This window comes from Myiozetetes cayanensis, unplaced genomic scaffold, assembly GCF_022539395.1.
Source record: "Myiozetetes cayanensis isolate MyiCay16 unplaced genomic scaffold, myiCay2020 scf2-11, whole genome shotgun sequence".
In the NCBI taxonomy this organism is placed as follows: domain Eukaryota; kingdom Metazoa; phylum Chordata; class Aves; order Passeriformes; family Tyrannidae; genus Myiozetetes; species Myiozetetes cayanensis.
Window position 1 is genome coordinate 75,193,406 of NW_026087411.1, and position 26,442 is coordinate 75,219,847.

General features: G+C 37.5%; 1 protein-coding gene across 2 annotated transcripts in view; it reads left to right on the top strand.

Moving 5' to 3' along the window:
• Positions 1-26,442, top strand: part of MMS22L (MMS22 like, DNA repair protein) — a 100,179-nt gene that overhangs the window by 48,218 nt on the left and 25,519 nt on the right. For both annotated transcript variants that reach the window (XR_007628942.1, XM_050315576.1), the window contains exons 15-16: positions 22,108-22,298; positions 24,621-24,771. Coding sequence is in view for 1 of the 2 variants with exons in the window: in XM_050315576.1 (XP_050171533.1) it covers positions 22,108-22,298; positions 24,621-24,771 (342 nt within the window). In the remaining variant the exon portion in view is untranslated. The remainder of the gene's footprint in view (positions 1-22,107; positions 22,299-24,620; positions 24,772-26,442) is intronic.

The window sequence follows — 26,442 nt, forward strand, 5'->3', positions numbered from 1 at the left end:
ATCATCCCCATTTAACATCACTGTGAAAATTCAATACATCTTGATTCTGAGTATTTTGTAAAGGTATCTATTTTTCTAAGACATGAAAAATGACTAGCTTTTTCCAAGTCAAACTCAAAAATTGAAGGATTTTTTTTCCTGCAGCAAAGAAATTTTTATTGTTTTCTTTCTTGAAGGAAAACCTTTGAGAGATGTACAGTCTGAATGTTATGACAGAAAATACAGTGGATAGAGTCCCCCTTGAACTTCATTGTCTTCAAGTTTAGAATGTGAGACAAGAGGAAATGGTATCAAGTTGTATCAGGGAAGGTTTTGATTGGATATTAGGAAAATTTTCTTCATGGAAAGGTTTGTCAAGCATTGGAACAGGTTGCCTAGGGAAATGGTGGAGTCACCATCCCTGGAGGTATTTAAAAAATATGAATGTGGCACCTGGGGACATGATTTAGTGGTGGGGTTGGCAGTGCTGGGTTAATGATTGGACTCCATGATCTTAAAGGTCTTTTCCAACCTAAACGATTCTATGAGGTTGTAAACCAGAATTTCATTTCACTGGAGTTCATTCTGAAAGGGTTTCCACTGTACTGCTGTGATACTGAATCTCTGGAATTTCTAATAGCTCAAACTGCCCTCTGGAAGACTTGAAGATTAAGTGTAGCATCGCTACTGTCTCTAACTGAAAGTTTTTTCTCTCTCACTCCTTTTTTTTTTTTTCCTGTTCTCTTTTTTTTTCCCCTCTTTCTTGAAACAGAGTAATTTCTGAAAACTCTTCAGCAATCCTATCTCCATGTAAATTAATACTGTAAATTGTGCTGCTAGTGAGGGTGGAGGGAGTAGTAAGAGTGGGTGGGGGGAGAGAAGAATTAAAATCATTCCAATAAATGGTTTAATTTATGCCTCAGCAGTTAAGCATGCTCCTGGTTAACAGAAATACCCTTCAGCTACACAGGATTTGGGAGGGTTGGAGGGCACTCATTTGCACATAAATAGCCATTAACTGATAAATTCCCAGAGGTCTCCTGTTGCATGCTAGTGGTTCTGACCTACTTAGCTAGCTTAAATTTGTTTTACAGAATTATTATAATTCCATCCTTGGTACTTAAACTTTGTGATTAATGCATGCCTCACAATACAATTAAAGTATAATTACACAGTTTTACAGTTTGCTATCATGGTGTTATTATTATTACAAAGAGCTGGATTTTGCAAATATTAGAAGAATTAGGGTTCTGATACCCATCACTTTGCTGTTATTAAGTGATTATGTTAAATGGGACCCCTTTATGTCTGAAGAATGAAGTGGAGAGAGGGGAATCATTAACTAACACATCAAATGGTTTCTAAGTGTTTGAGGAAGAGATGTGTGGTGAGTTTCTTACACATCTGTAGTTGACAGGTGCAAATACCTTTTGTTCGTCTTTGCCAGCTGCCTGTGACATGCTCTAGCACATCTGTGCTTTAGTGCTTAAAAAAAGTTTCATACGAAACATCTCATGTCTGTTATCTGTTAAAAAATCATTTGCATGTGTTAAACGTGATTTTGTTATACTTCATTGAAGCTTTTTATTATATGGACAGGTTTTTTTATACTTTTATTAAAAGCATGAACAGCCAGATACAGAGGTTCAGTCGGTCTGTGCAGTGTAGGTTAGGGTGTGTGTGCAAAGATGATACAGAACTTTCTCTTGTGCTCTATAAACTCAGCAGTTCTCTGAGAGGGATCTTCCTGACTTACCAGTTTGCGTGCAGGAATGTATTGTATATTTATACTGGCTGCAAATAATAAGTCACAAACACTGCTATTTTAACCTTAACTGTAAGGGTTACCTGACCTTACCTATTTTTGAGGCTAAACTTAGTTGTCTGGCTACTATTCATTCTTGAAGGAGAGATCCTTGAACTAATGTTATTTGTACATGACCCCCCAAAAAATTGCTGCTGTACTGCATAATTCTTATTACATCTTTTTTTTTTTTTTTTCCTAATGCAACTGTATCAGAAGACTTAGGTCTTTGCATTAATGGTTAATACAATTAGCAAATAAAAGGACTGAAAAATATTTTTAATAATATTTCCCCTATTCCAATGTAAGTTAAAATATTATTTTATTTTGCTTATCTGTGAATATGTGTTATGTTGCAGATTTCAGTGGTGGAAATTGGGTCAATTGATGCATTTTTGGAATTACACATTCTGTTCTTTTAAAGCTCTAAGGTTATACTATAAAATTTTTTTATCTCTAATTGCACAGTGAAAACTCCATATGTGGTACAGAAATCAAATGTTGCACCCTAAAGTCTTATTTGAGCTAGTGTCTTGGTTTTCATTTTTGCTTAATTTAAAAAGACTTGTTGCTTTTGTGGTTTTCTGGTTTTCCTAAGTTGTGCTATTCATTTCTTTAACAGTGAAAATATTTCTTCTTTTTAATTCCAGAGAACCAAGGAGTAAAAGGCAAATAGAAATCTTTTTCTTAGAATTACTCCTTTCACATCTGTAATTTTTGTCTGTATTTATGCTGCTACATTGATATAATGCCTGCTTTTGCTGTTATCATTTGCTGTCATTGAGCTCAGAAAACATTGGTCATTATTACTGATGCATGGAAGCGTGCAAACAGGTAGCCTGTAATTATACCTGGAAGAATGTACTATATTTCAGGGCTTCCTACTTGAATATTCGTGAATTGGTTTTATTTCTAGTCTTTAAAAAAAATACTGCATTGAAGTGATTTAAATCATTTTCATGTGGCACTGCAAAAATGCAAAGGCACATTACCAGAAAGAAATGGTCAGCAATAAGAGCTGTTTTGCAAAGTTGGCTTGCAACAACTACCACACTATGTGGAGAAAACAGTTATCCTGTAATAATAAGACTAATGAATTCAGAAATCCATTGATTGAACTGGCTCTGGGTAGATTATGTGCAGGCTTGCTTCAAGGAGAGGAATTTATGAAATGTTTGCCGCATCCAGCAAGCACTGCTGCTATAATACAGCTGCCTCCTCAGTGGTTTGCTTTGATCCTGTGGAATGAAAGGACAGGAGGATCAGCTCAGGTCTAAATGAGATTACAGCTGGTTCGGCAGCTTATCTGGTCTAATGCCAACTAGTGTGGCTTTGCACGTCCTAAGGGGTTTACAACAGAAACTGTTTATTGAGTATCATCGGTTTACTCAACACAAGCAGGCTAATCCTTCCCAGCCTCAGCATGTTGTAGGATTGTGTATGAGCCAAACCAAAAGCTGGTGCAGCCAGGGCCTCCAGAGCCCTTTGTCTCGCTTCATATTGATTTTTTTACCTGTGTTAAAGACAGTAAAAAATAAAACCAATAACCAGCCCTATTGTGAGCAAAAGGTTAATCTGACCTAAAAATCTTACAAAAGCATCTTTTAACCCTAGAAGGGATGGTAGTCCTTCTCTGACTTTTCACTCCAGGGATTTTCTAGTTTAGGGTTTTGAACAGCAAAATAGGAAAAAGACCTTCAACAATTAACTCTGTGTGTATTGAAAGGTCTCTGAATTCTTTTAGCAGCTGCATAGAAAACTTTAAACAGTTATTTATGACATTATTAATCATCTGTGGTAGGTGATGCTGCATGGCAAGAACATGACATGCTGAACATAGACAGAGTAGTAGGAGCTGCTGGTAGGTGTCCCAAGGCACATGCTGCCTTTTCATTATAGTGGTTTCTAGGTAAAAACATCAGAAAATGCCTTTATCAGCTACTTTCTCAGGGAAAAAACAAATATTACAAACTAGGCAATTGCATCTTAAGAAAAGTAACAAACGGGCTCATTGAAGCAGAATGTTTTAAAGAATTATGTGCTGCAAGTTTTAAAACAACATCCCTTTCTGTTTTGATATAAAATACAATGAATATTGGATATAACAGTATTTTATTGAGCATGTGACCTGGCTGAGGTGAGTCTTTTTTTGGAAGATGTTACAGCATGGGTCAGATGATTAAAAATCAAATATTTTTATTGTATAGACAAATAATAGGCTAAACTCTAGGAAGCCTTGCAGAGTAGTAGCAATACATTGCACTGAAAAGAAACGCAGTACGTTATCAAATATGAATTGTTTGGATTATTATTAAATGCATGTATTTGTACACTGTGCGTACTGTTGGGAGTAATTAAATTAGTTTTGCATGGTGCAGGAAGAAAATTTGTTGGCATACATATCTGTCATCAACTGCATGTGGCAGACTTAAACTGGAAATTGTCTTGAAGACTGTTGATTACTATCTAAAAGAAAAGATGACTAATTTTGAGGAATTATGAAGGGCTTTTTCTGTTTACTTTGTCTAATTGGAATAAGTGTCTGTTTTAAGCTATATGTAAGCAGAGAAGTTGGATGGATACCATGGAGGTATTATGAGTATTCTGTGGGGAAATTGCTAAAAATGATATATAAGATAAATGTGAACCTTATTAATACTTAAACCTAATGGACAAGAAGCGTACAAGTTTAAAATGTAGTAATTATCCATTTATTTGTATTTTACCAGATCTGGTTTTAAAGCAATAAATTGTTCTCATGTAGTATTACAGCTTAGCATGTTTGGAGATAAAAATTATTGTTGGTGATTGCTTAAAGTCTCTTTGTTCAATCATCTGAACAGTGCAAATCCAAGCATTTTGTCAGACTGTGCGAAGTTTTGCCTGGGTAATGCTTCCCACACACACAGTTCGCCAAATAAATTATGTGCATGGTTTTACAGCATAGCTGGTGCTGGGAGTTAAATGGATGCCCAGCAGTAGAACTTGTAAAACATTTTCCTGTTAACAGTACCAGGCAGAATTGACATTGTTGATGGTACCTTTGATCTAATAAACTATCAGTTCTAACAGTGATTTTTACTGTGTTTCAGGAAGGGTGATGATACGACTTTTTAGCACACCTGCCATTCTTCCTGTATGGCAGAAAATTAGCTCTACTGTCTGTGTTACCCAATGTTGGGAACAATGTTAGTAGGGGATGTTTTGTACCCAAAGTAATCTCCTCCACTGTAAAGATATATTACATGAAAAGCATCCTTTCACACAACAAATGCTCCATAAAGAACCAAATTGATTTTTCAGGAAGGAAATAAAATGCTTTGTTTTGGAATTTGGAAACAAGTTAGTTCATTATCTTGAGTACAAGTTTGCCTGCCTTCCAAAATCTCTTTTCTCTCTTGGAGGGAAAGATTTTCCCAAACCACTTGCAGTATATGACTCCCAGCAGGTTACTAGAGAGCATCCATATGCATATGGATTTTTATTTTTTGCAAAGACAGCTAGAGAAGCTGGAGCAAGAGAGTTTCATTTAAAAAATCCCACACTTTATTTGAACTACAGTTCCTCTCTCTGTTACAGCCTTGTTTTAAGTTAAGAGCATTTTTGAAGTATTTTCTCTGAGAAATAGGAATGGCATGATAGTAGCAGTGTAACAGGTGTAATAGTAAGGCAGGTGTGTTACTTGAAGTTATATTCAGAATCTCTGAAAAAGAGATAACTGTGGGTAGTAGTACTTCTAGTTTTTGTTTTCAGTATTTGGAGTTTAGTACTTTGATACTGTTCCTTTTCTTCTCCTCAGGACTTTGTGTCGTTTTCCTCAGAGTCCATTTCACATCTCCTGATCCCATCAGAAAATTTTAACTGAGATGGCACCAACTCAGCATTTGAATTTTTGCAGCCAGAATGGCTATTTTACCAGTTTGTCAAGTACCAGCTTGGTACTTGAGCCTGGGTAAGGACATAATGAATGAGAGAAACTACATGTCTAAAGCAGTACTAGATAATGGAAGACACTTGAGACATGTGAAGTTGACCTCAGTAAACTTGTTTGATGCAATTTGCCAAACTTTTATGTTTTGTTTTGTTTTAGCATAACTAAGAAGAATTTTAATGATCTTTACATGGCCACAAATTTACCATCACATTTCTCAAATTTTAAGCTCTTCCAAAATATCTGTATTCTTTTGATGTATTTGAATGAAACACTGTGAGCTTAAAGAGAAATCCACAATAGTACAGTGTGTGGGTGCCTGTTCCCCAGTGTGGGGAGTCCATCAGCACTGGGGGCCCATTTAACTACTGGGATCTGAATTGTAACAAGTCATAAGCTTAAAGTCAACCTATTAAGCTTTAGTTTTTATTTTAACTATCTGTACTGTGTGAAAAATGACTTTTTAAAAAGTGTAAACAATAGCTTACAGAAGAGATGAACTATAATTATAATTCTCTGTCAACTGCTATTATCCTGATCTCAGAGACCCACAGAAGAGCTAAAGGCTGGATTTTGGCAATTATTTTATCTAAAAATAGATTTCAGTGCTGACCTTTCAGAACCATTGCTTGGCATTCCAGTCACACTACATGATTATTGTTTCTCATGATTTTTTTTGGGGGTGAGGGGAACAAAAGACAGTAAGAAATTGGTAAAAATTCAGAAAATTTGTTATATCTAAGTTTGGGCTATTGTGTAGCTGTAGACAGCTATATTTCATTGCCCTCCTGGCGATCTACAAGAATATGTCTCAAGTAAATTATGTTGTATAAGTAAGCAGCATATTGGGTTCTCAGTAAAAGAGAAACATTGAAATACTGATTTAAGTTCAGCAGAGGACCACAAGGATGATTAGGGGTCAGGGGCAAATGCCCTGTGAGGGGAGACAGAGAAAACTGAGTTTTTCATTCTTAGGAAAAGAGGGTTTGGATGGAAGATGTGGGTGGAAGGCATTGTGATTTGTAAAGCGATCTGATGGGGAGGGTATAGATAAGGTGCAATCAGACTCATCACAAAGGTGTATAGTAGTAGAAATTAGTGGACTGAGATTGGGGGGAAGGAAGTTTTTATTAGATTGAAGAATAAAATTTTCACAACATTGGAACAAATTTCTAAGATAGGTTGTAAAATTTCTCTCCTTGGTGTTATTGAAGGTTAGCATTACTTTGAGCCAGGGGTTGAACCAGGTGACCTCTAGAAGTCCCTTTCAATTGAGATTTTTTTTATGACTGTAACTTTTTATTAAAAAATGCACAAAACAAACCAAACATTCCCTCCCCTAGAGGCAAACAAGTGCAAAAAAAAAAAAAAACACCAAAAACCCAAATGGAAATCACATTTAACACAGAATGTCTAGAAGATGATAGATTTTGAAAACTCTTGAGCAGAAGAGTTTTCTGAAAGATACCTATTTGCAGTCTGCAGTTTGTCTGTATATTAGTAACATGACTAGTTTTTCACTTCACCATTTCTTCTTTATTTCAGTTTGTCAGATAAACTGGCCTTCTGATTGTCACTATAAATTATATTCATGTATGATCCATTTTGTAATGATATGAAAGGTTTCTGTAAAACTTCATGAGTGATTTCAGCCAGAAATGTGCCCTTGCCACAAAGAATGCTGATGGCATCCTGTGCTGTAGTAGGCAGAGCATTACCAGCTGGTAGAGGGAGGGGATCCTTCCCCTCTGCTTATCAGTGGTGAGGCCACAGCCCACAGCTGGAGTGCTGTGTCCAATTCTGGGCTACCCAGGCCAAAAGAGATACAGACATGTTGGAAGGAGTCCAGTGCAAGGATACAAAAATGATTTGGGGGCTGGAGCGTCTCTTCTGTGAGGAAAGGCTGAAAGAGCTGGGACTGTTCAGTCTGGAATGGAGAAGGCTCAGGGGGATCTTCTCAATGTATGAAACCATCTGAAGGGGGAGGATGCAAAGAGGACAGAGCCAGGCTTTTATCAATGATGCCCAATGACAGGACCAGAGGCAATGGACACAAGAGGGTCCCTCTGAACATCAGCAAACACTATTGTTTTTCGGGTTTTTTTGGGGGGGCGGATTGTTTTTTTTTTAGTTTGTTTAGTTTTGTTGTGTAAGGTTTTTTTTTCTGTGAGGGTGACTGAGCACTGGTACAGGTTGTCCAGGATCATTGTGTAGTCTCCATACTTGGACTTACTCAGAAACCATCTGGATGTGGTCCTAGGGAATCAGTTTTAGGTGACCCTTCTTGAGCAGGGCGTTGGACCAGATGGTCTCCAAAGGTTGCTTCCAACTTCAGCCATTATGTGATTCTCTGATTTCTCAGCAAAAATGGAGAACATGGGTCTTGTACTCAACAAGTAGGTATTCAAGGCAGGACTGATAGTACTGGGATATTGTTTGATGTGCAGTGTCTTTTTAGAACTTCACAGGCAAAGAGCTCACTCAGAAGGTCTTGATGGAGTTCAGTGGATCTTTCCTTTGAACATTTTAAAGAAAGGTAGTCTTTTAAGAGAGGGCAAATGGTGCTAAACTTATTCACTGTGACCCTTGAATCTCTGGTTGTAACTGTCCTGCTCTGATGGCAAGAAGGAAGAGTCATGGAAGGTTGTTAAAACTGATCTTGTGTACCAGCAGAGATGTGTTGTTTTCATCTTAACCCCCTAAAGCTAATACTGTCTGTTCCCTATGTGGCAGATATTAGCATTTATGTTTCTGGTAAGCTCTGAACTTGAATAAAGATAATCTGAAGTGATCTGGACTCCCTGTTCTTTCAAATAGAGAATTGTTTGGAAACCAAATTAAGTTTCCTATTAAAAAAAAAAAAAGAAATTATGTCCCTTATAACTTAAAGTTACAGAAATGTAATTACAATTTCTCATTATTTCTCTAAGAAATCTTTTATATAAAGCTGGCCAGTGCTTAAAACAAACAAATTATGAAACCCTCAAAACGAAGGGCTGAAGTGTCTCATGGTCAGGGCTGATCACAGAACTTCCAGTAACTCCCCCTTCCCATCAGTAATCTATGAGTGTCTTTGGTGTTTTCCTTTTAAACTCTAATTGTATGAGGTGACATGCCTTCAGTGCAGCAGAGGCTGAGCCACGCTTACTGTTCTGACGTTTTACATGTGGGACAGGGAATTTATTGGGGAATTTTTTCTTAATTTGATCAAAACTAATTGTAATGTCAGCTACAAGTATTTATATTCAAAATAAGGCTTTTAAGAATTGAAATGCAGCTATTTTGAATTCTGTGAAATGGCATTGATTTATAAATACTAAATTTGTTTAAGGTGAGGATTTTTGCATGTATGTGAACTAAAAAAGAGGACTTCAACAGCTTAGGATAGTATCAATTTCAGTGCAGCCTGTTCAATTTTTTTCTTTATTTTTCTCTATTTGTTCTTTCAGAGTATTAAAAAATTCTGAATTTGACCTATACTGAAAGTCTGCTTAGGGAAGGTAAATGTCTTTTTAACTGATTGCATTTTCTGTATCGTTTCTTTGAAAGAATGGAGCAGGGACCTGTTCAAAGCAACAAGATGATTCCCAGTGCCTTGAACAGAGCAGAATTTAGCAGAGACTGCTTGGCTGAGATCTGTGTGTATGGCTAAGCCCTGCTGCTGGAACGAGTACCTGGACTCACTCTCCTGGGAACTTGAGATTTTGGGACAGCAAAGGGTCACTTTGTGCATTATGTCTTCCAGTTTTTATTTTGCATTACAGACACAAAGGAGACTGCAATCTTAGCATACGCCTGTGTAGTACAGGGGAGAAGCTAACTTGGCTGAATACCAGTGAAGGTAATAAAGGAAAATTGCAGTTGGGCTCAAATCAGCTGTCTGTTTTTCCCAACAGTATTCCACAAACTGAAATGTGAACAAGTTGCATTGAATTAACGCAGGTTGTGTTGTCTCTGCTGCTCTTGCAACCTTATCTTTGCTAAATGTGATTAGGAAAAGAAAACAGCTCTCTAACACAAATTTGCTAGGGTGGCTGAGGCAGATGTAATATTCCCCCCCAGCAGACTTAGACAAAGCAAGCTAGAGCTTTGTTGCTTGCATTTAAATTACGGTCATAACAACTTGTCTTTTCAGTGATGCAGTTAAACCCACTGAGAAGGGTTAAGGAGAAAGTGCTAAGTAATATTCTGCAGCCTTGAATGTTTGGCTTTTCTGTACCTCTGTGTTTTAGAACTGTGTGTCTGTTCCTGTTAATATCTTTACTTTGTCTTTGAGAATAGTAAAGATGTTGGGGATTTCTTGTTCTCCCTGTGTATTTTTAAAGTATTACTGAGTGCATACAGCATGCTGTCACAGTGAACACAGGGTTCTCTATTACTGTGCTTAGCTATAGAGAGGATTATATTAAACTCTGTAACCTTGCTGGAGCCCCTTTGTACATTGCTGCTGTATTGATAATCTTCACATGATTCAGCTGCAGTTGAAAACCTTTTATTCACAGCATTAACACTTTCCATCCCAGTGAAGATTAGAATCTTTGATATCAGAAGATGAGCCCTTTGAGGTGCAGATAATTTTTCTATTTATTTATGTATTCATATGGTCTTGCAACTGTTGCTTTGGATACTACTTCACCTGGGCATATTCAGAGAATACTCATGAAGCCTAACCATTCAAAAATGGGTAAAACAATTTACAGATGAATGAATTAGTGGTTAACTAAGGAGCTATATGCTGTTTGATTGTTTACAAAATAGTGAATGCTTTTTTGAAAAATATTTGTGTTCTGAAAGAAACACAGAATAACATTTTGGAGTAATTAGGAAAAAATAACATTTTGGAGTAATTAGGAAAAACATTTCCTGGTGTTCCTCATCCACAAATGAAGATACAGTATTATCTATGAATCAGTTGCAATCTAAGATGTGTTGACATTTTCTCTCTGTTACTAATGCAGACCTGGTAATGAACATCTGAAATGATGTAATGAAAATCTGTAGTTAAATGCCTAGAAAAATAGTTGGAACTTATTACCCCATCTTCAGTATTTCACACTGTAGAATCACAGTTTTGGTGACAGTTGTTTTGCATTTCTTTAAAGTAAAGGGAATCCAGCCAGTAGAAAAGAATTCCAAGCTTGATTTCCTTTCCTTTGTCCATGATTCTATTATATGCTAGTTCTTTTCCAAATACTTGCTGTTTCTTGTAACGTAGTAGGAATCTTTTCAGGTAGACTGCTGACCTGTTTTCCATATATTTAAGACCTTAATCAAGCAACCAGTGAAAAGTTCTTGCAAGTGTTTATATGACAGTATTCACTTGCATATCATGATTACATCATCACTTTGGCCTGGATCATTGCAAGTTTCACACAATCCACATTCAGTTTAGAGTCAGAAGGGCAGGACAGGTGATCATTGCACATACTCGGTCTCTCTTCTGCCCTGTAGCACCTGGGGTAATGGTCAGTGCAAGAAGAATGTGATTAAAGAAGTTGTATAACAGAGGAGGGAGAACTGGCTGTGCTTGGAGGCCACTTCATTTGTGGGGTTTATTTTTTTCTTAGTTAAATTCTACAGCAGTTGCTGTGTGTCCACTTTCCTTTTTGAAGGATATCCACATTTCTTCCTGCAATTTCATGAGTTCTAAGATACCCTTTTTTTATTCTCTTGTCTTTACCAAGTGTATAGGTGATATCCTGAGAACTTTTATTGCTCCCCAGTGAAGGGCAGGAATGTTTAGGCTAGTATCGCTTTGGTCTTCGTGCAACTTCTACCATCTGGTAGAAAAAAAAGGTAAAAGAGCATGTATGAATTACTCCTAGATTTTGAGTCTTCTTTGTCTCACCTATGTGCTGCTTCCTTCTGACAGTCCAGAAGATGAATTCCCAAAATATCAATATATTTAAAATTTCAAGGGATGGCTGTGTTCAGAAATGCTGCAGCTTGACATACTAACATCCCTTACTCTGCATGTTTAGTTTGAAAACTTTGAAGTGGATTAGGTCATGCTTGTGTTTGCCAGTTTTAGTGATTCCTAGATTGGGAAAATTGTTTAAGCAATGACAGATAACTTTGGTGATGATATATCATAATGCATTATTGTTTCCATATTGCTGTATAAAAGATGACTGTCTTTAAAAGCCTGAGACCTTCAGTTCACTTTTTCCTGTGGTACATACTGTTTACTCTGTTACTAAATATAAAGAATTACTGAAGAACATAAATCTACTAAGTTCCCCTGTATTAGTTTCAGACAAGGAACCCCATTTCTTGAATTTCATTTCTCTGAAGAAGAAGCAACCAAGCTGTGTATTATAGCATTCCTTGTATGGAAAAAAAAATAGGAATTTTGACTTAAAATTTGAGTAGCGTATGTCTGGCATTTTTGCTTATTATGGTATCAGTTGTAATGATTATGTTTTTTGGGGGGGGAGTTGTTTGTTGGGTTTTTTTTATACAACCTTAAACTTGGAAAACTATAACAGAGAGTGCTAATCTTGATTTGCTTTTAGTTTTTATGTCAAAATGTAATGGAATGTAATCAAATGCTTTTAATTGTGCATTTGATAGACTGACTTGTAGAAGACACCTGAAACAAACAAAAACCTTCAAATGGAAATAGTAAAAAAAATTTTCCTATGAAAATCTTACAAAAATCATAAGTACTAAATTCCATGTCTATTGATAGTGTAATTATTTAATTACAGACATCTTGCATCATCAGTTGTAACCCAGTCTCACAGTAATGTGAGAAAATATTGCTGTGGTAATTGCATTATAGCATTTAAAAGGATCTGACACATTTTCCCCTGTCTTCCCTACATTTTAGTGAATATTTCAAGTAATGTCTGGGAAATGAAATTTGGCCTTAGTCTTCAAATCACTTGAAGGAGAAAGGTAGTTGTTTAAAGCAGTCAGCTGTTCTTAAAGTGCTTATACCTTCAAAGAGCTTTACCTAATTTCCTGAATAGGTTTAGTTATAAATAAAGATCATTTAGTTTAGGGCATTTTCTGTTATTTAAATTGGGAAGGTGACCCTGAGCTAAATTGCAATGTGTAATTTGAATGCCCATGGGCTGCCCTTCATTGGTTTGATTGGGAGAGATTATCTGGATTTCTAATATACTTTAATTACTCTGCTTATATAAATTGTCACATTAGAAGCTTCTTAACTGTTGAGTCTGTTCTGTCAGTGATTCACTAACAATAGGAATATACTAGGCTCTTCCACTGAGATTTGAAGATTTATACCATCAATGAAAGAACTGGAATGGCTCTGTTTAAACCTACTGTTTCTTCAATAGTGAAGAGTATGTGATGTGCTACTCGGGCAGCGATTGATGTGTGGTAAATTGAAAGGATCTGTAGCCTTTTTTATTTTGTTAAAAGGCATTTTTTCAATTAAGGGAACATAATGCAAAATGTGCTTTAAGATGTTTAGGGGAGATGTGTTCCTGATGCGCCTGTGGAAAAAAAAAAAACCAAACCAAACAGTGTGAGAAGGATTTTTGGGTGGATGAAGGTAGAGTATCTTTTAGCAATGGATAGATAGGGTTTTACAGAGAAGCTATTGTAATTGAAATCACAACATGGGTAAGGTTGGAAGGGACCACAATGGGTCATCTGGTCCAACCGTGCCTGCTCAAGCAGGCTCATCCTAGAACACATTGCATGGAACTGTGTCCAGATGGTTCTTGACTATCTCTAGTGAGGGAAACTCCACAACATCTGTTCCAGTGTGCCATCACTTGCACAGTAAAGAAGTTCTTCCACATGCTTAGGTGGAGCTTCCTGTACATCAGTGCCCATTGCCTCTTGTCTTATTGCTTGGCACCACTGAGAAGAGCCTGAATCCATTCTCTTGATAGTCGCCCTTGGGATACTTACAGACATTGATGAGGTCTCCACTCAGTCATCTTGTCTTGAGACTGAACAGGCCCAACTCTCCCAGCCTATCCTTGTAAGAGAGAAATACTGCCCTAATGTCTGCATGAATCTCTTACAGATCTCTCTCCCTATATCTATATGGATATCTACACACACGCTTATAAACAAGTCCTTGAAATTATGATCTGAAGCACCTTAGTCCTAGAGTGCCTTAGGCCTAGAGGCCTCTTTTGACCTTTTACTGCTAGGTACCTGCCTGTCTGACAGCTCTGTTCAGATGAGCTAGGAGGTTACCAGCACTTGAAAGACTCCTGCTCTCAGTTGGTGTAGGGATCTTCCAAGATAAAGTGGTCTGATAGCCTAGTAACAGGTCCAGCTGACCAGCAACTTGTTTGACACATGCAGTCTTGTACAACAAGGTACTCTTACCTCCTCTGTGGAATTTTGTCTCCTGCTAGCCTACAGAAAATGTGAAGTGAAGGATTGTGATGAATGTTGAAGGGGGATAGGGAGGGGGACCCCAGGCTAGAGGTCTTCCTTTTACCCCTGGTCCTGGGGGAGCGTGCTTCCCCCCTCCACCCCACCACGTTGATCCCATGGCTCCCGCAGAGACCATAGGACAGCAGCAGCAGGGAGAGAGGCAGAGAGAGTTTATTGATCTGGGTAGCAACTTAAATAGCTTTTGGGGGGATTACAAAGTGACCATTGGGGGTTCAGGAGGTCTTACAAACAACCTATGATAACAAAGGGTTAACAACCTATAGATAAGCTTTCAGTTATCTCTCAGATATTCCAATGGTATAGATAAGACTGAGGAACCGTGGGAAGAAGAAGGGTGAGTTTACACAAAGAGTTACAAAGCCATTTTGGAAACATGTTCACTTTAACAACATTAAAACTTCTGCGTTCTTTTATATACTGCAACAGGATTTGAATCCTGTGTGTGTTTGGTGGGCCCAGAGACATCTGATTCAGTGTCATGAAGAACAGAAATCTGTGTGCTTGCAACCTCTTGTAGAGTCCCATGGCTGGAGATGTGCACTTGGGTATCTTGGTTTTGTGGTTTTTTTGTTTATCATTTCAATCACAGACTAAGGTCAGAATGATTAAATATCTGTTACCTAGTGGTTAGAATGTAATATGGGAGAGAAGAGTGTTGTGGGCTCCATTCCTTGTTCTGGGATTTCACACTTTCACCCAGTATCTGACTTAATGTAACACTCACAATCAAGAACAGAGCCTGAGCCCAAAAACAGTATCAAAACTGGACTCATGTGCCCTCCCCCCTGAGACTGTGATTCATTTCTTGTTACATAAAAAAACTGTATTCTGTTTTTGAAAGTGAATGTGGCTACTGCTGCACCATATGCAGCCTTCTTTTTTTTTTCCTGTGGGTTAGTCATGATCAGATTTCTGGACCCCAGTGACAGAGATTGTGAGTTAGGTACAAAGCTCAAGGCTCTTGTGTAGCTGAATTGCAGACACCTAGGGAACTTCCTGGTCAAAAGAGGGTGATCTGACTAAGTGAGCGGTTTGGGAATTATTATTCAGGAGTCTGAGATCTGTTTGTGCCCTGCTTTTTAACCATTACATCCTTGTAGCCCTTTGGATCTCATCCAACATCTAAGACTGTCACTTTGTATATGCTTCATGTTGTTGTGTCTAGTGAAGGTATATTGTCACACTGATATTTATGATGTTGTGCAAGTCTGTGCTATAAAGGACTTAAGCACCATGGGTGAGTTTAACGGATAAGAATCCTGCATGTAAGAGTTCCGAGAAGCATCCCTTTTCCCTTGTTAGCCTCCCCTACCTCATCGCACCAGTCATTGATCATCATACACATTCATAGCCAGGCATATTATTCGGACATCCTTTTTTTTTTTTTAGTAAATGTTTAAACACATGGTTTAATGAAGGAAGAACACTGAAACATCATTTACTAAATACTGAGCTGATAGTTAATGTTTGATAATACGGCATCGTGATTTTTCCAGTTCTGCTTGTACAGTCAGCAGTACAGCTCTCTAGTGGTGATGCTGTTATTATGGCTTATGCAGTGCTGACACATTATGAACTGTGAGATCTATTTTCAAATGTTTCTTTTGATGTATGGGAAAATTTATTTTTTTTCTTGAATTTCTCATCTTGCTTAGCTTTTTGAAATCTCATTTTTAATTCCACAAAGGTGAGTGAAAATTCTTTGCTCTTTTTAGGGTTTTTTGAATTATCAAAGAGTGAAAAGGCTGTTGCTCAAATATGAAGAAACTTTTTATAGACAGTTTGTATGTATATTGCAGATCTGGGAGCAATATGGATTGAGAGATTCTGATTTGAGGTGGATTGCTTCTTCTGTCTGGTTCCTACTGCAGTCATACCAGTCTCAATATACTGGCTGCTATATAAAGGGATATAAAAAAGAAATTGCATCCCAAAAGCTTAGAAACAGATTTAAAAGAGGGCTTGGGTGTTTGAATCAAACTTGGGTAGAATTTAGTCACCTTCCTTCATGCATGTTTCACTGAAACAGGCTAAATGTGAAAGTGTCTGAAAGTGTATAGGTGACTCAGTTTTAAGCACTGCATTTCCCTAGGTACCAAAATGTGTATGCTCAGAGGCATTAAGGCTGTTTTCACAGGCCTTAGCTGTTTAGCATCCAGCTTAAGCACTTTGAGGCCATAAAGCAGATGTTTTAGCACTTAAAATTCTTGTAAGCATGCTGTCAGTGCCCTGACTAAACACACTGATAACCAAGAGTTCAGTGCAGAGCTCTGCCACCCAGCACACCTGCATTTATAACTATGGCCAAGGCAAAGGATGTTCACCTTTTCATACATTAAGGCAAGTGGTCACAGTCATTCACCAGTGATCAGGAAGCCAAAAACCTTTACTATGAAATGCCTAAAATCCACATCTATGACTTGCCACCAGTCTCTAAGCATGGTTAGGGTAGGGCGCTTTCTTGGGCCATCGTGGAACCACTGTGCAGCTAGCGTGCCACTTCTGTGAATCCAGATGCATTTCCTTTGCATGAATCTGCATGTACAAGAGAGGTAGGATTATGCAGTTTCTTACTTGGTACAGTGCTATAATACTTCATTGAAAGCAGACCTGAACCTAGATGCAACCATTTTGATTTTGCCTTTGTGAATACCAGTATTACAGTCCATACTGAAACTAGCTTTCCTTTTTTAACGTTTTTTAAAATTATGTATGAAAGCACTGAACTCACTCTAAAGTATGTTTTCCTTCACCCTTTGTATTATGTTTTATGGTAGTATAAATGGTTACAATTTCAGAAATGTTACATATATTTAGTGTCAACTGCATATTTGAAGCACAGATGAAAATAAGTAAATGTCGATGAACAAATTCCTATGTAGAATTTGAACAGTGAGTTTGTCAACATGAAAGTTGGTATCCATAGGGATCAATGAATAAGTGCTATAGCTGCAATTTTCTATAACTAGCATGTAATTAAATGGCATAATAGTCAACTAGTTGAATACTCATACTGGATTATTTTCAAAGGCATACGGAAGACACACAAGGATCTTTTTAAGCTTAATCTTGGATAGGACTAGTTACTGGAAATATGTGTGGCTTCCAGTTCTGGTCACCATAAGAAACAGTTCTGGTAGAATGACAGGAAGAAATCAGTAGAGTTATTAAAAAATGTTGATGGTATATGGCATTTGAAGGAAGTGAAATTGGATGAGTAATTTTAAACTTAATTCTGAAATGGTGTGCTAAATGTTGTTTGGTCACTGAAAGCTGAGTGGTACTGCTGTGTAGCAGAGGTCTGAGTTTTGCACCTGTAGCAGTAGCACAAATTTTGAGTTTAAATCTCCTTGCTGTAAGATTTATACAACCACAGAAAACATGACTAGATAGATTTCTACAGGAAAGCCCAATCTTCTCTCATACAATAGTGCTATATAATTTCTTTGTATTGGCAAATAAGAAGGGGGAAGGGAAGGAAAAGCACCTTTCTGTATGATGTATCAACACTGGCACTTCTATTTTGGATATTATTTTAATGCTATGTTTAATGTGTAGCTTGTTGCTACTCTTTTCAGCAGCAACACACATACTTTTCATTGTATTAATGCAGCTTTTTATTTTTGGAAGATTTTCAGCTGATAGCTTTGTTGCACACATTGCCGAGTAGCTGACATCACCCGTGTCCAGGGTTTGTTGAGAGAATGTAAAGTTCTTCTGTCTTATGATGTCAAAATTCTCACTTTATTGTTCTCTGCATCAGCTAATCTCCATATCTTTTTGGTGCTGTATGCTGAAATCTTCATAGCTACCCCAGAGCTGAAGAAGCCTCCACTTTCCTAGTCACTTCTATTCCTGCATCTGTGGTTACGTTAAAATAGGACCAACGCACAATGCATTTGTTGCCAAAATATCAAAATTAGAAACTACCCAGAAAGCCAGCCATATCCTGGGCTGCATCAAAAAGAAGCATGGCCAGCAGGTGGAGGGAGGTGATTCTGCCCACGTGGAGGTCGCTGGGGACCTGAGCACAGGAAAGATATGACCTGTCAGAGTAAGTCTAGAGGAAGGGCGTGAAGCTGATAAGAGGACTGGAGTACCTTCCCCTACAAAGACAGGCTGCGAAAGTTGAGACTGTTCAGCCTGGCTAAGAGAAGCTAGCATGGAGACCTCACAACAGCCTTCCAGTATCTGAAGGGGGCCTACAGGGAAGCCAGAGAGGGATCCCTTCCTTGCCTTGTGATAGGACAAGGAGTAATGGTATTAACTGAGAGGCAATTTAGGTTAGATATGTGAGGGTGGTAAAGCCAGGTTGCCCAGAGAAGTTGTGGATGCCCCATCCCTGGAAGTGTTCAAAGGCCAGGTTGGACGGGGCTTTGAGCAACCTGGTCTAGTGGAAGGTGTCCCTTCCCATGGCAGGAGTGTTGGAACTACATGATCTTTAATGTCCCTTCCAATCTAAACCATTCTATGATTCTATGAACTGTGTTGATTATCTTAGTGATGTAAAAAGAGGGAAAATGTTTGGAAGAGAAATCTCCAAATTTAGGTATTTTTCCAGTTCAACTTATCTGCACAGGGCACAAAACACCTGTTACCTCTCTTTGAATCTGAGTGTGATGGTGCTTTGCTTCATTTCACTTTGCCTGAGGTTTTCTTGAAGTAACTGGTGTTTGTAGTTGAAATTCTAAGCATCAAAACCATTTATCATTTTAGAAATATTCGTATATCTCTTCCCAATTTCCTAGTTTATCCAAGGGTGTTGGTCTTTCAGGTGGTGTAATTATTTATTTGTTTCAACATCAAAAGGTCATCCAGGTCTTTTAAAAAGACTTTCACGAGCTTAATCTTGGCTGTACTGAGCAGCTGAGTTTTGTAGATGCTGTGGATGGCCTGGCTTAGCCTGGGAGCTGAGGAGCTGGGAAGAAACCAGGATCTGTGTTCTTAGCCTGTGAGAGTCCCTGATAGTAGTAGCTCTTGGCAATGCTGGTAGGAGAGATGTCTTCTATCATGATGGGAAGTTCTGAATCCTTGTAGATCAAATTAAATGATATTGCATTAAGTCTGGATGTCAATATGTGTGCAGTGCAGATTAGGGACTAGTAGTGATTTGAAAGTTTCCATCATCTAGGCAGGCTGCTGAATTTTTGTATTTACTCTTCTGGCTAGACCTAAAGTTTGGCTCCATTTTAGTAATGCAGGCTTGCAAGGTCATGTTTTATGATTATAAAATTATAATATTTACATGCAGAGAAATAAATGGCTCCAATTCCTTACCAGGTGTAGGATGTAGAAAATAATCCCATATGCTACTACTGTACCTATACATCCAGCACAATCCTCTTTAATAAACCCAGAGTTTATTTGATCTGATGGCAAAATGAGAAAAAAAACACACCTCTTTTTACAGTAGTAGGAAATAATGATTTAAATCAAGTAAAAACCACAGCAAGTTACCATTGTAATGAGGCAACTGGTGGTTCCAGAGCTCTTAACGCAATGGGAAGCTAAATGGATAAAGTTCTAGAAATGGAGTGATGTTTGATGGTATGCTTGTCTAGTGTTAGAAAAATATAGAAGGCTGAATAAAAAGTAAAATTACATTTATTTATATTTTTATAGAGTTAAAAAATGTGCTTGTTGGTAGAAGTAGCTGGCTACATCAGCTGCAGCATATATTGATGCCTCATCGATTCTAAGCATTTACCTTATTGCAAGCATTTGTGTAGGTTACTATGAATAAACATAAATACTGATCTGTACGTGTTGCCCTTCCACTGACACAGAGATATATTACCTTACTTTGGAAGTCTGTACACCCTTCTACTTTGCATAGATGGCTAAAGGAGATGCAAGGCACCCGTCTTTGGAGAGGCAATTTAGAGGAGAGAAAAAGGTCTTTGTGCGATTTTAAAGCATAGTCTGGATGTCAGTAGGGCAGAATTTGGTCCCAGAAGTTTTATTCTCTGCATTATGAGGCATCATACGTTCCTTTCTTAACAAAATAAAACAGAAAAGCCCTTTGTTTGTACTGTTACACTTTTTTTGTAATAGGCAATAATAATTTTTTTGTTTCTTTAGCCTTGCTTTTACTTTTTTTTGTGTATCCTCTAGACCTCACTATATCTTCACCCTTTTCTTTGTCCTTTTTTTAATAAGGGGATGCTCCCAAAGAAGTGTTGCTTGGCTTTTTATGCTAATCTTGCTTCTATTTCAATTCATGTTGACTTGAGAATATGCCTTGTAAATAGGAATACCACCTGACATACCGAATATAATCCTCAGTTTCTAAGCATTGATTGTTTTCACAGCATCCTTAAAGGGTAAGCTGTCTTACTATCCAAATATCATGGCTGGGAAACTGAGGCTAACAAAGGCTGTATGATTTATGTGAAGCCACAGTGGGAATAAATGTTGGGTTTAGAATTCCTGGCTTCTGTTCCTGTGTTTGGATTCATGCCGTCTCTCAAAGAAATACTTGATTCCTCCAAATATTGCATACCTTTCCTTGTCTGCTAAATGTAGCCATTCGAAAAGTAGCTGATGCTCAATTCTCTGTCTGTCCTGTTGAAACTAATGAATACCTGCAGGCAGGCATAAGGTATCGTTACCTTTGGCAGCCAGAATGTTTTATGTTTTAAATTATGTGTTTCGCAGAATTTTTGGATACTAAGTTGATATAATGAGATGCGCTTCTAATATCAACCCTAGTATGGGAAGGCCTTGCAGCCAGCCTACTCTTTATTTAAAATTATTCCATTTCAGATGTCCTAATGAGTTCTGCGAGTTGTGTAATTCTTTCATAATTTTCCCATGTTCCCAGAAGGGAACCAGTTTTTCTATTTTTGTTTTGGTTTATTTCAAATTAGGGTGAGCATAGGATAAAGATCTAGGGGAAGATTTTTGTGAAACAATTGCTATTGTGAGAATGGCAGTTAAGGAAAAATATTATTCTACAAATGTTAGTGTTAAGGCAAGTCTCAATGCCTCTGCTGTTTACTGTTATCTTATAAATATCTTGACTCTGACTTTACAGTGCTGTTTATAGAATTTAATAAAGCAAATGTAATAATGCTGCCTGTGCTTTAATGCACAATCTCAATTGAGTTGACCAGAAGATAAATAGGAACAGGAATGATAGTGCGTTCCTACAGATTGTTTTTAATAAGCATGTTATTTAGTTGATCAGCCCGGTACTGTAATGCCTCCTATCCTGCTCTACCAGACAAATTTATTAATGCTCCCCCCCCTCCCATTTCTCTGAGAACATTGATTCCCTGCAGACATATCTCTATTAAACCTCTAGAAAGTCACAACTTCCAAATTAGATTAAGTAGCAGGAATGGTACTAGAAGAATCAAAGAAAATTGAGTGCCTTATTGAATTCATGCCACATTGTCTGCGGAAGAGACGGGAGTTATGTGTAGTGGTAACTTTTGTCTTTACTGTACTAACAAAGCTGTGGGCATTGCTGTCAAACCTAATTGTATGCAGTGCATCAGGATAAAATGAATCTTTTATCTAAACTCGTACCTACTGAGGTTTTACAAATGAGAAGTAGATTTTGGAAGGAAGCTTTACAATTGATCAAAATTATTTGCCATTATTTGCTGAACACAACCCTATCCTAAAAATTCTGGTGACAAAAATTTTAAAGAAGCACCTGGCTTTGGATTGGAAGCAGACTTGCTTGTCATGCTAGCAGTTGCAAAATGCAGATATTCATTTTAAAGCTGCCAATTTCTCATTTTGATCTGACATATTAAAAAGCATATAATTAATGGTTGACATTAGTAATTAACATTAACTTTATGGTGCTTAATATGCCATCATTCATCCATCAAATAACTGGTATGCATAATATCTTTGCATAAAGGTTTTAATTGCACAAAATGATCCTTCAGTTCCCAGGCTCTACAGTTTAAAGTAGTTGTAAATGCCTTTTAAAAAGATGTGAATTTTTCATTTATTGAACGTAAACATTGTTTTTGTTTCTTCCTAGGAGTGTGCATGAACGTGTAAGCCAGGGGCTTCAGCTGGGGAACATAGTCCCAGACGCACAGCTTCCATTAGTGGCTAAAGAGCACCACCTTGCTGTCGCCAGTGCTCTCTGGAGAAATTTCTTTCCCTACTTGAAGAGCCAGAGAATGTCACAGATGCCCCCTTCCCCTCAGCTTGCTGATACAGCTGCAGGTTAGCACTGATCCCCCCCCGCGACTTACTGGATTTGGTGCTATTTTCTGGGTCACAACATTTTCAAGGATTTTGTATTTTGAGATATTTAACTATGCATAAATGCAAAAAAGTAGATTCTATGCTAAATGTTTTGACACAAAGAAGTATTATAGTGTTGAATTCCTTAATAGTATACAAACAGATTGAGAACACCAAAGGGGTTTGAAGCTATACAAACCTGGCTTCTTTTTCACTACTAGTCACAGATTATAATCAACGTTGCAAATGTTATACAATATAAATAAGAATAATGTTTTTCACTATATTTACATACTTTTGTAGAAGTTTACTATAATTTTGTGTTGAACTATTCATTATGGTTGAAATACAAACTAAATATTTAAAAATAATATTTTTCATTTGAAAATGACAATTTTTAAAAGGTTGCTTATATGACAATTGTTTTTAGCCAAACCGTTATGGTCATAAAAATATTTCATAATATGGAGGTGTTTAACCTTGAAGTAAACATTCCATATGTGTGTGAACTCCACATGCAACAAGTCAGCTTGGCAGTGAATAGAAAGATATCCCAGTTTGATCTTTAACATCTGTAGCTAGCATTGTATTCTGTAGTTACAATGAGATCTTGTATCCATTTAACTAAAATTCAGAGGAGTGAAATATAAAATATTTTTTCCCTTCATGATATGAATTAGATAAAGTTACAAGCTCAGGAGTACTGAGTTGGTAATGGAAAAGCTACAAGATGCTTCATTTAAAGCAGCTCTGTGGTAGTTAGGAGGTAACATTAATGAAGGAGGCAGTGTGCAACAGTAGTGGTTTCACACCACTGAAGCGTCTGTGAGAAACAGCAATACAAATCAAAGGAAGAGGTTGTTAATGTCAAACTTCATTCATTTCCTACAGTGTCATATCTTTTTTTTTTTTATTATTATTTTATATTAGCACAGTGAAATAGCAAGAGCAGCAACCTATTATAAACTCCTCTGAGAAGCAGGGGAGTGCAGTTGTGACCTGCTTTATAGAGATGTGTTAGGTAGCACTACAGAGGAAGGCAAACCTTTCCTGCACTGTATGAGCTTCTTGCCTTAGAGGTTGCAGCCCAGAGGAGAGAGCAGCTGTCACAGCTCTCCTGCTCCCCCTGCCAGGCAAATAGCCTGGGACTTACATTACTGTTTCTGTCTCCCATTTCTCCCCAAACTATGTTATGGCTGATGCTGCAGAAATCTCTGGAAAAAGGCTGCCACAAAATGCTTCCTCACCTAAGGCAGCGTGGGGACTCTATATATATAGAGAGTTTGTTTTTTCAAAGGCACATAAGGAAATGTGAACTCCTTCATGGCTTAAGGTAGTCTGCCCCTATACCATTAATAAAAATAATGTCATTGTTGTTTCTGAAAACTAGCCTTTTCCATCTAATTAATCTTTTCAATGCATGCAGGTTTATAATTATTTTAATATTAATGTATATCTAACTTGAACTGGAGAATTTGGGAACTAGTGAGCCCCTTTTCCATTGCCCTCTAAATTCAGTTTTCCTGACTTGTTTGATGCTTCTTATTTCCTATAGCCAAAAAACCACTCAGCATTTCAGATTACGTTTTCTTTCTGAGTTTTAGTATACTTGTCATTTTCAATATAAAGAATGCACTGTATTTTTTATTCTGATAGTGTTAGATATAGATTGTACAGTAAACATAACAGAAACAGCAAAAGGTTATGCTTCATTAACAAAATTATGCACAAAGTACTGCCCCAGTTTCTAGATCTGCAACTGTTACTTGAAGATCCTTTCCAAGAGTAAACTTGTCTACAGGGCTTTATTTGTATGGTAAATTTTGATACATGAAAGCCTATTCTAAAAATACAAAGGTACCAGCTTTTACTGAGAGAAATTCTTTACAGATACAGTTCTTCACTCTGAGAAATGTGTAAAAACAACAAAACAAATAAATAAAACTCAACCCTGTAAAGCACAGTAATACTTACTTGTACAAGGGAAGATGTAGTGGATGAAGGTAAGAAAGGGAGGTCAAGACAAACAAGCAGGTTGTGCCTTCAGGATTTATAATATATGGGTTTGTGAATCTATTTAAAATTGCATATGTTTGGATCCATTTTCCCTCCTTTGCAGCCAGTGTGTCTTGATGACTTAGAAATTGCTTGGGATAGAGACATTTTTGACGTGGGTGCACTCTCTGTTAGAACAGTTGCCCAGGCTGCACACTGTTAATTGTAATTAATTTTCAATGCTTTTTAGTGGAACAGGGATGTACTGAGAAACTATTAAGATATTTTTTCTCTCTTTGAAAACAGGTTTTACTCTCTTAGCTTTGGATATACCCAGCAAAGCCCTTTCAGATCTCCAGCCACAGCCTGTTCTATCAATGATGCAGCTGTTTGGATGGGACGACATGGTGTGGCCTCAGCTAGTGGCAAGATATCTAAGTCATCTCATTCAAAACAGGTGAAAAATTGTGACTACTTGTTCTTCCAGCACCTTTTCATCCTTCATTAGACCTGTGGAAAATGTTACTTCAAATGGTAATGTTTCAGTAAGGTGGTCCAGGTTCTTTGCAGCTTCTCAAGCACCAGGACAATCCAGTCAGAGTTTTATATATATGAGAAATTTTATTTTCTCTAAGTAAGCCCCTGTGGACCTAAGATAGATGGGTGGTGGTGGATTTTGTGGCATGTCTTTTTCCATGCCTTGCCCGCTTCTGAATCAGGTTTTGGAAGCAGGGGAGGTGAGAAATGAGAGAGAAAGAGGGAGTATTTCTGTGTCGGACTGTATTTGAAAGTGAAAAATGTTGCACATTTTTAGGGTACATAGTGTACTAAGGAGCATAACTGTAAGTCAGGGTATGATAAAGATTATTTAAGTGTGATTGACAAAGATGAAGCTGTGGCCTTCTTGCAGGGAGGTGTTAAAAAAAGTTGCATTTAGTTCCTTGCGTGTCAGTTTGGAACTCGGGAGAGGAGTGTTCAGTCCTCTAAATTGCCATATTTCTCTTTTATTTATCTTTATAGGGTGAGTTTCATTCAAAGATGCAGATACCTAGCACATGCTGAATGCAATAAGAGTTAGGCATATAAATTCCCTTTTATAATTTGAACTTTATAATTTGAATCTTGTTATTCTTCAGGTGAGATCATTTTGATGCCTAAACTGAAATTTTGAAATTATTTAGGTTCTCAAGGTTAATTTCCAGGTCCCCCTAGTAAACATTCAAGTAAGTGATTGAAAGCAATCACTTAAGTATTCCTTGGCAGTATTCATTAAGCATCTGACATATACAGATACATTTTTATGCTAGCTGAGGTAACATTTATGGTATATGGAACCATGGCCCAAAATTCCTTTTTCTAAGTGTTTGTAAGCACAATTGCATTAGCAAGTGCAGAGTGTGCACACATATCAAGTTTCTAATACAACCCTGCTGCCAAAATTTCTTCTCAAAATGCAATTATCTGGTGTACATTATCTGACAGGTTAGAGCACTTGTGCAGCAATCTGGAAAACCCACGTTGAGTGGGTCTTGCACTCTGATGGAATTCAAAGCTTTGTTTCCAAATACTGCCTTAGAAAGGAATGAGAGGGACTTAACCTCCTCTGGCAGATTGCGTTGTGAACTAACTGACAGTGTCAGGTTCCTCCATCCATACTGAGAGAATTAGCAGGAGAAAGCATGGCTCCATAATTAGGTGATAATGGACATTTGTCTTTTGCTTATTTGTGTGTATGCCCTCACTCTTTCTGGTTTTCTCTTATGTGTTTTCACTCTCTGCTTTCCTGAATCTCCTTCCTGAATCTGGAAGCATGGGACAGAATGCACTCATGCAGAGGCAGATAATTTTACCCTTAAACTGTTGGGTTTTCCATTGCCCACCCTCCAGGAGAATTGTTTCTCTTATCAATTTCCTCGAACCAACTAGTTAAAAACTTAAGTATCTGAGAATAGGCAAAGGTATGTTCCCATCTTACTAACAGTGCTGGAGGGTGCTCAGATTCCTGGTAAAAGAGCAATGGTAATCTAAGGTAAGACATTTTTGGTAGACTGTAGAGGTATCAATACTCTAAACACTGTTATCTTGAAAGCAATTTTTTGTAGCATGATTCATGTACTTATTTACCTTA